The 17,568-nt window shown below is 42.0% G+C and overlaps 1 protein-coding gene across 1 annotated transcript in view; it reads right to left on the bottom strand.

Annotated features, from left to right (window-relative positions):
* Agbl1 (AGBL carboxypeptidase 1) overlaps positions 1 to 17,568 on the bottom strand; it is a 659,915-nt gene that overhangs the window by 598,160 nt on the left and 44,187 nt on the right. The window contains exon 5 of the mRNA XM_050153973.1: positions 2,005 to 2,042. Coding sequence (XP_050009930.1) covers positions 2,005 to 2,042 — 38 coding nt within the window. The remainder of the gene's footprint in view (positions 1 to 2,004; positions 2,043 to 17,568) is intronic.

A 17,568-nucleotide genomic window follows, 5' to 3' on the forward strand; every position in this document is an offset into this window, starting at 1 on the left:
CTCTAAAAGAAGACCATAAGTTAGAAAGCCCCTACGACACTGCAGGCTCAACTTGTTAAGCACAGCCAGTGTGCAGAAAACCTAGCCACCATATTTATATATACTACGGTCTTCTCCTAGTTCAAGATACCAGGCTCTTTAACACCGAAGTTGAGGAAGGTGAGATTGATTAATTTCCGATTTTTCACATCAGAGGTACATATTATGAAAGGGTACCTAACATCAAGCTGAAGTGCTAAATGGGTCTGTATGTTGGAGGTAAGATGGTCCTGCTTAGCACTCATGGCTCCCTTCCAAGGGAACATCAAGATTTCCATTGCTAACGCTGGGCTAAGAGGACTCGGGAGAAAGCTCGTGTCCCAAAGCAAGGTATTCATGGGTTAGCCCAATGGGCAATGCTCCTCTCCTTCCCATCCCTAACCCTGCTACGTCAGCCACAAAGCATTAGAGCCGAGAATGACACCAAGTGCCATCATGAGAATCAAGACATTAAACTTGTACTAATCCCGCTCTAAAGAGCCAGTGCCCCTCCCCAGAAACCACAAGCAACATCTTTCCATCTTAGGAACTCCGCAGACTCCCTCTCTCCCCCTCCCCAGTCTGCTCTCACTGCCTTTAGTCTACCGCATGTTTCAAAGCTGTGTTTGTGGGCAGGCTTGGACGCAGTATGAAGTTCCAATCAACCAAATGAATTCAAGATTCATTTTTTTTTCTCTCTCTCTCCAGTCTATAAAAGGAAACAGCATGTGCTTTGGCTTTCTCTCCATGCTTCTGGTTGACAGAGATGTATGGATGGTAGAGAAAGAATGGCTTTTATTTTTATTTATTTATTTATAAGTTTTATTAAAGTTCACCTGTTACCCACAGGCCTCGGGCTCCCTATAGAGAAACAAATATCACTATTGAAGAACTTGGTTTCCAAGGTGCCAAATTAAAACAGATGAAGCAGTAAGGAGGGGGAGAATAAAAACATTAAGCCAAGATTTCACTCCCAAGTGCATCATATCGTCTATTATATTGCTCACGTGAAATTGACTCCCAATGTAATTAGGCTAAGGCTATGAGGCAAAAAAAAAAAAAAAAAGAAATCTCACAATAATTCAGGCCCTCCAAGCTATTCTTTTCCATCACTCACATAGCTGAGGAAAGAAATAACTTTTTAAGAAAGAAAGAAAGAAAGAAAGAAAGAAAGAAAGAAAGAAAGAAAGAAAGAAAGAAACTTAGCAACATCTATATTGTCCAAGTGATTCCCCACACCCTACCTGCCCAAGCACATAAAGTCATGAGCTAAGTTAAAAGCCAACTGCAGGAATCTGCTACATACCCAGTGATAGTCTTTCCTTCTACTGGACAACCCCACAGGCAGGGATTTATTCTAGTAATACTGAAGGGCTGCTTCCTCTGTCTGAAGGAATTGAAGAGTCCCCAGGGTGGCAATAGACAACTTTCTTCCCTTGTTGGGAAAGCTGTCTTTGTCTTAGCTACTTTTCTTGTTGTGATAACATACTCAGACGGAAGCAACTCGAGGGAGAAAAGGTTTATCTTGGCTCACAGTTCAAGGTGCAGCTCATTATGGCAGAGAAATCAAGGCGCCAGGAGCTTGAAGCCCGGACTATGTTATAGCCACAGCCAGGAAGCAAAGAGCAATAAATGATCTCTACTAGTAATGGTGGCACCCATATTGGCCAGACCTCCCCACCTCAATTCATTCAGTTATGATACTCCCTCACCAGCATGCCAAGAGACCTTTCCCTCGGGTGATTCCGGAGTCAGTCAACTTGACACTCAACACTAATGGTCATATGTTACAAGTGGACACGCCCACGTGGAGGTAAAGTCACTCTCTTTCCCACAGCCACTATATTCTCTTCTTTCTCCAATTGACATGGGACCCAGCTCTCTATTTCCTCACAGGTCAGAATGGAGCCATGAAACAAAAGAGTCACTTTCACAAAAAAACACAAAAATGGGAAGAGATAACCCCTCTTTTAAAAGGATGCTTACTGGATTTCAGCAATGCTGCCAGAACTTCAGTGGCTGCCCTGGGGAGAGAGGAAGAAAGGTGAAAAGTCAGTGTTCAATGCTCTCTATTAGCCCACAGACCCCATAGGTAGCGTGTTCATTTGCCGCCACCTATCAGACTCATTATTAACCACGTAGAAGGCAGTCTATTGATCTCCGCTGACCATTAAAGAGGCATAAATGTAGAAATCACATTAAGTGAGGTGTCTGTCTTCCAAATGGGTCTCAGAGGTCCCCTCTGCTGCTGAAAATATCCTCCTCCCCCCATAGCTTCCCACCTCCCACCAACTTCTTTGCACAGTGTTCTTCTTTTGTTTTTTTTTTTTTTAACCACTTCTCATACTATCCTGTGTACTTGTCAGTTTCCTGATTTGTACCTGAAAACATGTGGAGACTCGGGAGGTTGATTGGGAGGAAAGAAGTGAGGAGGCACGGGGAACAGAGCAATTCAGAGCAAACTTCCTGAACCACTTGTGCCTCTGGGAACACACTGGGAAACATGCATGTATCTGAAGGAGAAGCTGTTTCCTTAGGATGGAAGACCATTGCTTTTGCCCGCAAAAGAATTTCAAAACCTTGGCAGCAAAAACTCGAGGCGAATAAAAACATCTCTTGTTCCGCTTCTTAGTGACCCTTCAGTTTGTTCCCAAAATCGGAGAATACGCAAAACCCCGCTGCTATCCTTTGAATGCATCTTCCAAAGCTTATTTACTGGAGACTTTATTCCTACACACGTGGCATCTGAACGTGAGACTATGGAGGAGGGATTGAAATTACACGAGATAATGAGGGTAGGGTTCCAGGATGGTTCATGAAGGTTTTATCACCCATGCTGCTCGGGGTGTGGGTCTCTACCTACAACCTCACATTTGCTGAGACCCAAAGAGAAATGTAGACTGTCCAACTGACCCCTGACCTCTTGAATTAGAATCCTGATCTAACAAGACCCCTGACCTCTTGAATTAGAATCCTGATCTAACAAATCCTCACATGCACCTGAGGAGCTCTAACCATGGGTTTAGAGGATACATCACTGTGGTCCCTATCCGCCAGGCTGGTGATCCAGTGGGGTAGGTGCCTTGCTGGAATATTCTCAAACCTCTCCTGCCTTCAGACTTACGTGCTCCCCTTCTCTCCTCATCAGTTTGGGGGAGGTTCATCTGGCTGCTCTACTCTTTCCTCTAAATACTGAGCTACTTCCACATCTTCCCATTCCCTTTTTGTGCCATTTAACATAGGTTCTCTGTTCTGTAGCACCTGGATTTTGCCCATATCCATGGAGCTGTTAACAGTAGGGTTGCAAAAGCCAAAGTTTGAGTAGGAAAATAAGAAAGATGGCTATGGAAGACAATGGGGGAGTCTCCCAGCGGAATCTGGCCCCACTGTCTTGTGACTTTCCTGGACCAGTTTCACTGAGCTGAGTGATGTCTCTGCTGTGAGTTTGCACTGGGGCCATGAGTCGCAGCCTTTTGCTGTTGCAGGAGTCCTGGAGACAGGAGATGCACCTGTCTCTCAAATGCTTTGTTTCTATTGTAATCTCTTTCTCATTCATTTGTCCTCTTAATACTGCTGACTCTGTTTTTAATATCAGAGAACAGACTGCCAAGATCATGTTGAGGTAAGAAATTGACCAATGGGAGATTCTGTAGAACAGGTGGAGGAAAGAAGTCCTGTTTGAGGCACAGGTCTATTCACTTGTGTGTGTAACCTAGGAAGGATGTTTTAATCCCTCTGGTACATTTCCCCTATCTTCAGAGGTGATGGGAACACATCAATGCTTGCTAGGCCTTAACATAAGTTACAAGGATCACATGTACTATATCTATTCGTATCATCATTTTATTGAGCTATACATTTTTCTCTGCTCCCCTCCTTTCCCCCTTCTACCCTCTCCTGTGACCCCCATGCTCCCAATGTACTCAGGAGATCTTGTCTCTTTCTCCTTCCTATGTAGATCCATGTATGTCTCTCTTAGGGTCCTCTTTTGTGTCTCTAGGTTCTCTGGGGTTGTGGACTATTGGGTGGTTTTTCTTTGCTTTATGTCTAGAAGCCATGTATGAGTGAATACATGCTATATCTATTCTCATACAGCATTCCCCCAAGATTCAAGTTGTGGTGCCCTCTAAGCCAGATCTTAATTCTCCAGACCAGTATCAAATAGCATGACAGTATAGCAAATAAATATGATCCCAACGGTGACATTATATGACATGTCAGTTTCTCAGTCCAATTGAAGCTGTTCCTGAGGCACACAGGAGGATTTATTGCTTTGAAGGTCATGGTTTGGGAATCTACATTTAGTTAGTTTCACAAAGAGCATACTTAGGGAAAAATGATGGAGGTCATACATAAGGCCAAAGTCTGATGGTATAAGGAATTCAAATCCTTTAAATAGTGAGACATTATCCATTTGCTTTTAATTAAAAAGTATGATGTCAGTGATGGAAAACTAAGATGAACATTATTATTCACGAAACATAGTTACAGAATACAAGAGAAAGGAAGGGGCTAAGAGACTGCCTGCAATATTTGCCCAGGTAGATCTAAGCATAAGAAAGCCACTAGGTGACTAAGAAGGGCAGTCATATCGTTTAGAGAAAACAATGGCTTTCATTTAGGACATGCTGAGCTCACAATACTCTGTGTGAACGCCACCTGAAACTAGTTAAAGCACTGCGGCGAGCATCCAGCAGCAATTCTGGAGGGCTCTTAGAGGTGGGAATGTTTACTTACTAATGTCTACAAGAGCTACAGTATCTGCAGCCTTCAGAATGGATAGCTTCAAGAAAATTTCACCAAACTCAGAGCAGAGTGTTAGAAATAAAAAAAAAAAAGTCAACAACACTCAAGGAAGGAGACCCCTAGGGGTGAGAGAATGCACAACAGGGAAGGTGGTGGAGTGGGAACTGAGCAGGGAACAGGGGTGGGGTGGTGGGGGCTATTTAGCTTAGAAAATAAAAGTTACTAGATGGCTTGGGTCCAATGCTTTCTCAAACTTCAATCTGTGGCTGGGTGGTTGATTTTTTTGTTTGTTTGTTTTTTGTTTTTCGAGACAGGGTTTCTCTGTGGTTTTGAAGCCTGTCCTGGAACTAGCTCTTGTAAACCAGGCTGGTCCTGAACTTACAGAGATCTGTCTGCCTCTGCCTCCCAAGTGCTGGGATTAAAGGCGTGCGCCACCACCGCCCGGCCTGGGTGGTTGGTTTTAAAAATCAGTTTAATGGGATTTTTTTTAATTTCTTAGATTTGTAATAAAATATATTGGAGCAGAATGTAGTATATTAATGACCTGAGAAACTTAGCTCGTGTGTGTGTGTGTGTGTGTGTGTGTGTGTGTGTGTGTGTGTGTGTGTGTGCTGGGAACGTAATACAAATGCTTTGCTTCTAAACAGAAGTAGTGAAAATGTTGCTTAGGGTGTAATGACTGTGTAGGATTTAAAGAACAAATATCTAGAATGAACTAATGAATAACTGAAAACATTTGATATTCCAATGGTTCCTGGTATATGGAACGCCGGTCACTACATGAATGCTATCAAGAGGCGCTTTGTTTTTCATCTATACAAGTGAGTGGCAATGGTCTATTGCCGGAGCAAGGCTCTCCTGATCTGTTTGGGTGTGACATGAGATACAATAACACTCAGCAGGACTGAGATAACTACATTGGTCAACCGATGCCTATCCTAACAAAAAAAGAACATTTGGTTGGCTGTGGTAAAATAGCCTTGTAATGGCTGCATTTGAGGCTGAAATAGGAAGGTTGTGGGTTCTAGGACAGACTAAGCTACACAGTAAGATTCCCCCACCTCAAAACAAGCAAATGTCAGATATAAGGCAATTGGGGTTAAACAAATAAGAAAGCTCAGTTACTTCCTATTGGAGGAACCAAGCCCACTGCATTGGGAGAATGAACTGGAGCCCCACTTTGTGTCTTTGGGATACCATACTGCCTCCTTCCGGATGTGGACACCTAGCAGCCATCGTTCTGATAGAGCCACTGATTCCATGAAAGGACAGGGAGGACATTTTTTCTGGAGTTCATTATTCCTGACTGCCATCTCACAGTATCTGCGTGCTGAGCGGGCTGTCTTGTGGAAAGGAGGGGAAAATTTTTCCTTCATTCTCTACGTTCCTATCAATGACTGGGTCATTTGGGAAACTCCCGAAGAATGTTTTGACCCAAAGAACAACAACACCCAAAGACAGAGGAATGACTTTTGTTCCGCCCATTCTTCGAAGCAGGAAAGTCCACTCAAGATTTGAGACACTGAGGATGCTCACGCTCTCTTAGCGAAGGCTAAGGCTAAACCATTGGCAGATTTAGAAATATGGCCCTGCCGAACATTTACAAAAGAGCCACAGAGATGTAACAATGTGAATTACTCCTCCGCATTGAAATAAATTTTAAGAGACATTTACTAGAGACTTTAATAACTGTCACCACTACTTAGGGAAACTTTATAAGTATCAAACGCTCCATGTCCTGTATTCATCAGCATACATCACTTTTGAACTTCACTGGCGTGACAGATAATGACATTACCCAGTACAGGATAAATAGTCCACCTAAGGCCCTGCAGCTAGCTAGCAAGCTACACACATAAGTCTCCTTCTGCCTCACTCTAAACATAAGCCCTCAACTTTCTTCTCCTTTCCACATTCCAGAAGGTGTCCGAAACAACTCTCTATAGCTTCTTTATCTTTCATATATGAGCTACTGTTTATGGTCAGATGACAGAGGCAAGGTCTTAGGATGGATCTACATCAATGAAGCAAACTTGCCGAGCTGAGTTATCTTGACTCAACTCTATACAGCACAATTGCACTACAGTGTGAGGCTTAGATATTCAGTGGTGGTCACAGAGGCAAGGACAGAGAACTTCACTGGAAGCAGGTCCTGAAGATGTCATTTGTTCTGATGAATAGGTTTTTATTGAGCATCAGCTACACACCAGAACAAATTGAAAGAACGATATTGTATTCAAAGAGTTTATTATCTTGGGGGCTCTGGTTAAAGAGAAAGCAAATAGTAGCATTTTTATACAAGACACTAACTTCAGTTTCTCAAATGTAATACATGATATTTGAAAAAGTAAAACGAGGGCTGGGAAGATAGCTCAGCAGTTGAGAGCACTTGTTAACCTTGAGATGATTCCAGTTTGCTTCCTAGCACCCCCATAGTGGCTCACAGCCACTCATAACTGCAGTTCCAAGGGATCTGACACTCTCTTCTGACCTCCGAAGGCATCAGGCACACATATGATACATAGGCACGCCTGCAAGCTAAACACTCATACCCATAAAATAAATAAATCAAAAAAAGAAAACAAAAAGCAAGAACAGGGTAAAGAGACCATCTGTGCAATGGGGGACTGCAAGTGTGGAGACCATAGCCGGGGTAGTTGCGTGAGAAGAAAAGAAAGGAATCACATAAACATCAGGAAGAAGCCTGTCAACATGAAAGGACAGCCTGCACAGACACAGAACCATGCTAAACCAGCAGACGGAGACAGGGGTATTAAAACTAGGAATAAAGTGAAATAGAAATAAGTCAAATAACAGTTGGATAAAACAGGAGGTCCTTTATAGGAACGAAACACATTGCCATGAGAACAGATACCCAGAATGCCATCTGGCACATTCCAACCCCCTGACTAGCTTGAGAAGAAATAGAATGGTAAAACACACACACACACACACACACACACACACACACACACACACACAAGAGCCAGGTGACCAAGAAAAATAACCAATACATGGCTTCAACTGATCACTTTCAGGAAACAGTAGAACCCAGGGATGAAAATTGAGATGGATCCTGCAGGGTAGAAGAAAACAAAAACCTTAAGCATATGGTATCAAGGCTGAATCGGACCCTGTGCCCAGCATGGAGCTTTTCCATTTCTCTCTGGAATGGAAAAGAGAAAGAAACACACTCACACATCCAACTCTATCCAGATGCTGCCAAAGGCAGCTGGTGGGAACCCATCATCCATCATTATAAATTGTGACAGAAGCTGAAACCCCAAACCCAGGCTGATCTGGCACATAACAGCACACACCAGGGAGAGGGACAGGGGATGGCTACTGTCTGAGACGGAGACCTGGAGTATAGCTCTGCAGTGAACGAGCCCCACCCTACCAGGCTTCTCATATGCAGAGATTGCCCGGGAGAGATGGTTTAGAACTTCTTCCAAGTCTGCAGGCAACAGCAGCAGGTTGGAGGCAGCCAAACATTTGTGAGAATTCCCAGCACCAGAAGTAGAAAGCTAATGTCTGGGTGGGAGGGGGAGGGGGAGAGCAGGCTGAAATTGTCATGGGCTCCCCCACACAGGACAGCATCTTCCTACTTGGGAATGTGACTCTCAAATTAGCACTTGAGGTAAACAGCTTCGACTTCCTTAAATTATTCATAAAGGAAGATATACATTAATGTGCAACTATAATCCTATGTATGATGTGTATATATAAATGTATAATGGGCAAAGTCTATAATTAAGCATATATATGCAAGATAAACTTTTACAGAGTGTATGCTAAATGACTATGGGAGAATCAGTGCTGTACCGCTCCTGGCTGATTGTAAAGCTCAGAGCTAACTCTACAGGAGCTACACTGTGCCTTTTAATGATGTCTGTTCAGCGTGGGCAAAAGAACTCTTACCTCTATGTAACTGGACTGTTTTTCCCTTGTAGAAATCAAGGTCTTCATAAATGAAATGATAGGAGAGACTTTAGAGGGAAAAATGCCAATCTTACTTATTAAAAAAAAAAAAAAAGATGGGATTTATTACTAAGCAAGTCCAACTGTGGCCAGAGTGTCTCCGAGAACGGTAAGTGTGGTGTACTGCCTGAAATCCCTCTCCATGTACCACGGCCCTGGGATGGCTCCACAGGTTGGACCGAGGAGTTGTGCAGTGCTCTGGGAAGTCATGCTTGCTTTCATCTTTGTTTCTTCTATCTGCCATAATCCTATTCCCTCATCTAGCCACTTTATAACATCCAGGTCCAATTCCAGCCTCTGCATCCAAGCAGTCCAAGCATTGTTGCATTCTGCTGACTTCTCATCCGCCTTCTAAGTTCCTTTACTACAGCAGATTTTGGGTAACATGGGAATTGTGCATTTTTACATGCATCTCTACCTTTGTCTAGATAAGTTCTGAGGAGATCAGCTGTATTACAATCTTGGACATTTAAGCAGTTATCATAAAGCATGCTACACGGAAAATTCTTCAATAAATGCTTTGGCTAGGTAATAAATAACTGAACCGCATGCAACACTCTCCTACTAACTGAATGTACCTCCAGAGGGAGTCCCACATCACCTTATGTGGTGGTTTGAATGAAAACAGCCCCTATAACATCATAGGAAGGGGCATTACTGAAGGTGTCATCTTGTTGATGCAAATGTGGCGTGGTTGGAAGTGCGTCACAGGGGGTGGGCTTTGAGGTTTCAGAGGCTTCAGTCTTTTCCTGCTCCCTGCCAATCCAGATGTAGAACTCTCAGCTACTTCTCCATACCATGTCTGCCTGCATGCATGCCACCATGCTTCCTGCCATGACCATAACAGCCCAAGTCTCTGAAGTGAAAACTAACCCAGTTAAATGTTTTCCTTTAGAAAAGTTTCAAGGTCACCATGTCTCTTCACAACAATGAAGCCCTAACTAAGACAATCTAGAAACCTATGGCATAAGTGCCTGTCACAAAGGAAAGGCATTTTGGAGGAAAACAGTTCATTGCCAAACTAAACCTATACCATATAACCCAATAATTGCATTTTTTTAGTGTTTAGTCAAGTTGAAAGCTCATATCTAGACAAAACCCTGCACATGGATATTTATAGCAGCTTCATTTGTAATGGTAAGAACTTAGAGCAATCAAAATGTCTTTCAGTAGGTGAGTAGACAGACATTTACACAAGAGAATGTTGTTCAGCGCTGAGAAGAAATGAACAATAATTCAGAAAAAAGAGTAATCTTAGATGCACACAGAGTTGTACAAATATATCTATATAGTTTAAATGAAAATTTCCAATCTGGGCTGTCAGTGCTCCGTCCAAGAGCGAAAGATCATATAACAAAAACCGCTATACCTGGCGTTAGAAACCTCTTTTGAGTTGTTAGCCAGGGCTACCTAAGAGACTTCAAGAAGACATAGCCTATTTCTGCTGCCCCTGACTATCCCCCAGAGGCAGATGGTAAGTCCCTATTGCTGAAGACAGCATTCACTTCAGACACAGGGCCCAGAGGATCCTGAGTTGGAACTGAGCTACCATACCTCCTCCCCAAGGACTATTTTTCATGATACCAGAAGGCTCCATGCAAGCTTCCTAAGGAGCAAAGCAAGCAGAAGTTCTCCCCAGCCATACCTATAAACCACGCTAATAACCAGCATGGAATGAGAATGCTAAGGGAGCGGTGGTGGCACACAGACCTTGGCAGTAACCAACAGCTCTCTAGCGGAATGTCAGACCCACTCAGCAAGAGAGTAATCATCAGATCAACAAAGTGTTTAACAATAAGAATTGTAGATGAAATTTGTTGACATATGTAACAGAGAAGAGGAAGCTTGTTGCAAAAAACCAAAATGGTTCCAAAGAAGATAAAAGGTACTAAAGTCCGAGTTATAGAGTCCTCATCCTATCTGACCGCTCAGAAATAGCAGTTTCTTCTACTTGAGAGATAACACTGTTGTCATAATAATGGAAGGTGTCCTTTGTTAGCAGAAGGTTCCTGTCTCAGGAACAATTACTTTAGGAATTAATCTTGTGGAAATACTCTAAACTGCACATTGTAAGTTATCTGACGGAGTGTGTGTATGTACCTTTAGACGAGCACTCTGTGACAGTTTTGAAAACACAACCATGACATTCCTTAAATTTTGTCAAAGGCAAGTGTAGCCTCCACAATCCTGAGACTATGTCGACCCTAAAATATGTCCTGCTCCAAGTATGGTCTCCTACTCTTCGATCACTTTCAGCATCTGGGTCATTAAGTTCTTCTTTGTGAACTTTCTTTCAACCCCTGTGCAAGCTTAGGTTGCTCTAGGACAGAGATGCAGTCTGACCACCCTTTAGCAATTCAGCTTGAAGCCTTCTCCTGGCATTACTATGTAGCGTATCTGACTTAAAATTTTTTTACAACTTCCAGGTGTGCCAGGTAAAGATGCATTTTTCCATCATGACAGGCCAGTTTCTTCTCTACTTGCATTCTCAGAACCATGGCAACAAATAAAAACATTGAATTTTTTATTTTAAAAATCACAAAATGTAACCTTTGATATAATAGAAGGGTCTGTTCTGCTTTGACCATGGTCTGTCAATCACTGGAATTCACAGAGAATTCCTCCCAATGTGACACATGTTTACCTGCTTCCTTTAATTTTTGTTTTTTTACAACAGATCTAAGATGGTCCCATTTTATTATGAAGAAAGAAGTAAAGGGGACATGATTGGTTTCTGCAGCACACTTGTTTTCTGATTCTCAAACTGAATACTCTGGTTCTAGGACACTGATATTTCTTTGGCACAATGACACCCTTAAAAGAAATTTATTAAGAAAGAAGGAAAACAACATGAAATGGAAGAGGTCAGGAAATAAGACACAAGACAGTGTCTCTCTTCTGCTTAAGGCGGGGCTTAGGCTTGATGGGACGGTCTTTCTCAGGCTGTGGTGATGGAGCTGAGTTAGTGTGTATGTGTCCACCCTCCATCTCTGTTGTATAACTTGTCCTCAAAGGTCTCAAAAGTAAATAACATCTAATCCTTCTGACCCGATACATGCTATTGAAATAGCGGATAGGACAAACCTAAGTGACTGAAGAACCACACAATTGCAATATTTACCAATGGAAAGAATGCCTTAGATTCCCAAGGTGGCCTAAAAGGTGGGATAGTCTAGGGGTGTGCTTGTTAGTGGCATCTATGTTAAAAGACCTTCTGGTCTTTGTAATGATACTCCAATAACATCTCTTCATTAACGTCTGAACCAAGGTCATTTTCTTAGATGTGTGGACACAAGAATTTCTTACTCTGTAAGAGGCAGAGGCTGAGAAGAGGGAGAATTAGACATCTATCATGCTGGGTGCATCACAGCAAACTTCAGTATCTTTCTCAGGTTTTGAATGGTCCCTAGACAAGTCCGGTGTTCTAGACCTAGATACTCTAAATTATTATTATGCATTATTAATGTTAGATTAAACCAGTAGACAGAGTATGGTAGTGATAATATATGAAGTATTTAAATACAAGTACTCATGCATCATTGCATAGCTGCTTCAACAAACATGATATTTATTAGTATAATTATACTTATTATACCATTATCATATGCTTTTACAATGTAAAAGTGTTTGGGTGAGAATTTTTTTAAAAAATCTTTTTAATTTAATGAATCCATGATTTTTTTAAGCAACACCATTATGGGAACAAGTAAAAAATTTGATGGATATTAATAATTTAATGAATCTTAAAAGTGTTACAAAATAAGCACCTTTAAATAATGACACATGTGGAATAGCTCAGCCTTGGTGTCCGAAATCTAATAATTTGCAAATGAGTCATATATGTGCCATAGATGAGATAAATGAGGTGCTAAAAATTTAGTGAGCTTAGGGAAGAACTTTTTTCTTGCAATTTTTGAAAACAGGACAGAAACTTCATTAAAATTGTTAAGTGTCTGATCCATCAATTTAATGACGTTGGCGCCTTTTCTTTGACTCTCTGTATATGCACACCCCCCTAAAATAAATTCAATGCCAAAACAAGGCATTAAAAATAGACATAATTAAATTCTTTTTAATTCTTTTAAATATTGAATTGACAGATTTTTTTCCCAGTACTGTGGACCTGCAAACATCTGGGTCAACAAACTGAGATATGTGGGTGACAACTGGCAACACTCATGTAGGATTTGGATTTGTGGAGTTATCTTTGCTTTGGAAATCAACGCAATTCTCAAATGAAGGCCATCCCTTTGTCTAGGATAAACATGGCAGTATCTTGGCTCTTGCTAACAGGACAGTGAGTAAACTCCCAGGCATGTTAGAAACACCCATGCTTATTTTAACAACCCCACTGATAGGATTAAAAGGGTTTACAGATTAAATGGCTTTACAAGCCTGGGCTTTGTACATATGTAGAATGTTTGTTGATAAATAAAATTAGATTCAAATGGCGTAAATTATGAGAAGCAATTTTCCTTGTAAACACTAGGCAAATTTTGAAAACTTTTCTAGGGAGGCCAGAGTCTTTCATGTTGCCAAAATTCTGCCTACAAATTCATTAGTCAGATTTACTCTATTCAAGGCATGTGTGTAGCTAAAAAGAGAATCAGTCCAAACTGAAACAAGTCAGCTGCTGAGTAATGTCACAATTTCCATAACAGTAGAGTATCATGAATGAAGAAGCAGAGAGTGGTCCCCTAAAGAACAGGACCTGAGGCGTTGCAATGCAAGGGAGCCGAAGGATGCTGTTCAAGGATTTGGTTACCTGACCTGACCGTGCCCTTCGAGAAATATCAGCCAGATGTATTCTGCTATGGTCAAAGAGCTGATGGCCCAGAGATCTTCAAAACCGTAAGTCTTGTTTAGGACGAACTGATACATAGTACCTGCACTTCTGGGTTAGCAGTGTCAAAAAGTGCCCTGGAAAACAAAAGTCCCAGGTTTTCCATTCGGGCAAGTATGGACACTGGCTCAGATAACACTTCCCACACAGAAATGATTGAAGAAATAATGCATACAAGATGTGTGTCTGTGCACAAGGAGTAAGGTGGGATCTGAGATCTTCTTAAGTAGAAGAAAGCAGCTTGGATAACAAACAATAAAATTCTAGTGCTTACTACAAAATTTAGGTAGGGCCTAGGGAGATGGAACAGGCTGTGAAGGGCTTGTCACAAGGATACGAGTTCAGTCTCAGAATCCACATATAAAAGGCACATACGACATGCTTGAAATCCCAGCACTGAGATAGAGATCAGTGGATCTCTGGGGTTGGCAAACTAGCTAGCCTGGTCTCCTCGGAGAGTTACAGGATAGTAAGATACCCTATCTCAAAAAAGCAAGATAGTCATTGCCTATGGAAAACACCTTTTGCATAGCCTTCACCCAAGGTTGACCTCTGACCTACACACATGCACACGCACACACACACACACACACACCTTAAAACTGAAACTGAGCTTCTGAACTGTGAACTACATAAATATTTTTGTTTTTAAGTTAGTTACTTCATGTGTTGCTTTTATAATGTTACAAAGCTGATAAATATGGTCCTAAGTCTGGTGAACTAAACAGTGTTAAATACGCATTGCATGTCAATGAAACTTCCAACTCCCCTGAATAACAGACACTTCCAAACGACCTTACCTTCAGAGCAACTCAAAGGGTACACCTATGCATGTGTATCTACCTTGGTCCCAAAGGAACACAAGTACATTCAACCAAACAGAACTGAAAAACACTCAACCTACATGCCCTTCACTAAAGGACCTCTCAAGGGACAGAGATAGTCACTGTGCTTCTACGAGAATCTATGGGATGCTTGATTGACATCTGCCTTTTCTCTTAATGAATGAAGCCTTTGAGAACAGAGACTCCCTTATAGGATTCCATACGTGGTATCCATGCAATAACCTCCCTATAGAAAGCTGTCAATAAGTCTATGATGGGAGAATGAATATATGAGCAAATGAGGCATTAAAAAACGCTCATAGATCAATTGATGAAGTAAATCACTCACTCTGAGTGACTTTAATAAAAGAAAAAAATTATGCTCCTCATAAAATAATGTCTACAAGTAGACAAGAATGTGTCAAAGACCGTATATTTGAATCAAGTTCTGCAGAAAGAGATAAATGACAAATTGTAGAAATATGTCTCTTTCTTTATATACGTCTTTTACTTAAGGCCTTGCTAGCTTATTCCTTTTGTGCTGAGTTTGATGGGGTTTGGACCATGATTTAATCACCACGGTGTAAATTTTCGGACTGTGACATTCCCATTAGAATAAAGAGCTGTGTATCTCTCTCTGTATGCTGACATATCTGCTCCCTGTCCTACATACTCAGCATGGAATCAGGAATCCATTCCAGGAGTCAACATCTTTGCTAGGCATCACTAAGGTTACAGGCTAATTAATAATGTAACTGGCCTGCGAGTCACGGAGTCAAGCGTTCTGATACTTGAATGCAGACAGAGCATCAATTACCAGAACTCTGTGCTTCGAAAGGCATCATCATTACACAAATCCAAAAGCATATCAGACTGAATGATCTTCAGGGTCAGACAGAGAAGACAATGGTGTGATCCAGCAAAGCAAGCAGGAAGCGGAGGGAAAGCCACAGGAGCGAAGATCCCAGGGCTACAGTCAAGTAGACACAGAACTCCATCAGTACGTGCCGCTCCATCTTAGCAAGACCCAGACAGCTTGACAAACGAGTAGGATCATGAAGAACACTGAGGACGATGATTAAAGGAGTGGAATAACTGATATATGAAGAGAGAGGATTTTTGAGAAACTTAATTATAAAGACACCCAGCCAAATGCTGAGCTTGCTGAGAAAGTGCAGATGTCCTTCTGGTTAGCTCTCATCGGCGAAGCCCAGAGCAGGAGAAGGAGAAAATGCGTTATCCAAAAGGGATGTGGATGGGAGCGGAAGGAAGAAATAATAAATGTGGAAATAGAGAACCAACGTCAGGGCCAAATTCTCACAGGAGAGTGTGCGACTCAAGAGATGCTACCCATTCCTGGCAGTCTCGTTTGCAGATGGAGCCTGTGGAGGCCGACTCCAGTTGTTCCCTCCTGCGCATCCTTCTTGGCACAGTGGGCTAGTCAGAAAAAAAATCACTTATAGTCAGTATGACTGTTTAATACAAGCCGCTTTGTGTTTACAATAGGAGCTTGGTTAAAATAAGCTTAGAAAATACTCCGAAACTAAAGGGATTTTTAACCACCTTTGGAATCTGGTTAAAATTAGCATGCCAGGGGAAATTTGGGAGTGTTTCAAGCCCTGTAATCTGAACCCTGGTGCTCTTTAGTGGGTCAAGAAGTAGGGTTTCGCATTCCAATGTCTGCCCATTACTCCATGCCAGAAGGGTCTTCCAGAGCCCTGACAGAGAGACCCGTGAAGCCTGTCCCCAACTACTCTGTGTCTGTATGTGAGTCTCAGTTACGCCAAGATTGATCAAAAGCAGAACTCATTCAGAATGGAGAAGAAGTGTCGTCTCAAATGGGCACAAGAAGGAAGAAAAGGTGCAAGTGAGTTGCAATAGCGCCCTCACGTGACAACTGCTCACTTGTGAAAATGCCAGCCAGGCTCTACTGCATCCTTCTGATCTGCTGTGAATGACAAGTTCTTGACCTGGTAGACCACAGCCCCCATGTCCATATGGCAGACCACAGCCCCCATGTCCATAAGGAATACAACAGTCCCCATGTCTATATGACAGACCACAGTCCCCCATGTCCATATGACAGACCACAGTCCCCATGTCCATATGGCAGACCACAGACCTACATTTCTATAATCATGTTCTTTGGCCTCCATTTTTATGCTCACACTCTGTCACATCCATTGGCATTCTCTCCTTTGATTTCCTCTCTTGGAAAAAGAATGTTGGAAAAAGCTGGGTAAACCTAAGGGACAAATGCACTCCTACAAGTGACATCTGTTAAGAGTCAGTAAAGCAGGTCAAGATTTCCCTGTTCATAAATATCTGATCAGTTAAAAGAGTTTTTGAAATGAAATTTCTAGGTCAAAGGAATTAAGCCCTTTTTACGGCATTTGATCTTCATTGACAACTCTGATGTATGAACAAATCTGTTTAACTGCGTGCTCCCCAAAACTAATGCTGTCATTCATCAGAATGACCCATATGATCAATAAAATGCACAAGTGTCTATTCCTAGATATGTGTGTACATGAAGAGACAGTAAAGGGCGAATATGATTAAAATGCACTCTATACATCAACAAAAGTGTCACAAGGAAACAAATTATTGCCTATTATTATTATATGCCAACAAAGTATTTAAAATGTTTGAATCCGTGTCAATAAGGGGTGGTGAGAGCGGGCACAGACTAAGAAAGTAAAGAAGGCTACATGAGGCAATGAAGAGGTGCCGTGAAAGCCAGGAAGGGCCACAGAAAATCAGAAAAGAAGCAACTGGGGTCGAGAGGGCACACAGGATTGAGGGTGTGGAGGAAAGGAGGGGAGGAAATACTGAGAGAGCCAGTACGACCATCTTACACCTGTCAGAATGGGTAAAATAAAAAACACCAATGATAGCCTTTGCTGGAGAGGTTGTGGAGAAAGGGGTACACTCATCCATTGCTGGTGGGAATGCAAACTTGTGCAACCACTTTGGAAAGCAGTGTGGTGGTTTCTCAGGAAATTAGGGATCAACCTACCCCTGGACCCAGCAATACCACTCTTGGGAATATACCCAAGAGATGCCCTATAAACAACAAAAGTATTTGCTCAACTATGTTCATAGCAGCATTGTTTGTAATAGCCAGAACCTGGAAACAACCTAGATGCCCTTCAA

Source organism: Alexandromys fortis, unplaced genomic scaffold (assembly GCF_014885135.2).
Source record: "Alexandromys fortis isolate MF-2015 unplaced genomic scaffold, M_Fortis_MF-2015_v1.1 scaffold_86, whole genome shotgun sequence".
Taxonomy (NCBI): domain Eukaryota; kingdom Metazoa; phylum Chordata; class Mammalia; order Rodentia; family Cricetidae; genus Alexandromys; species Alexandromys fortis.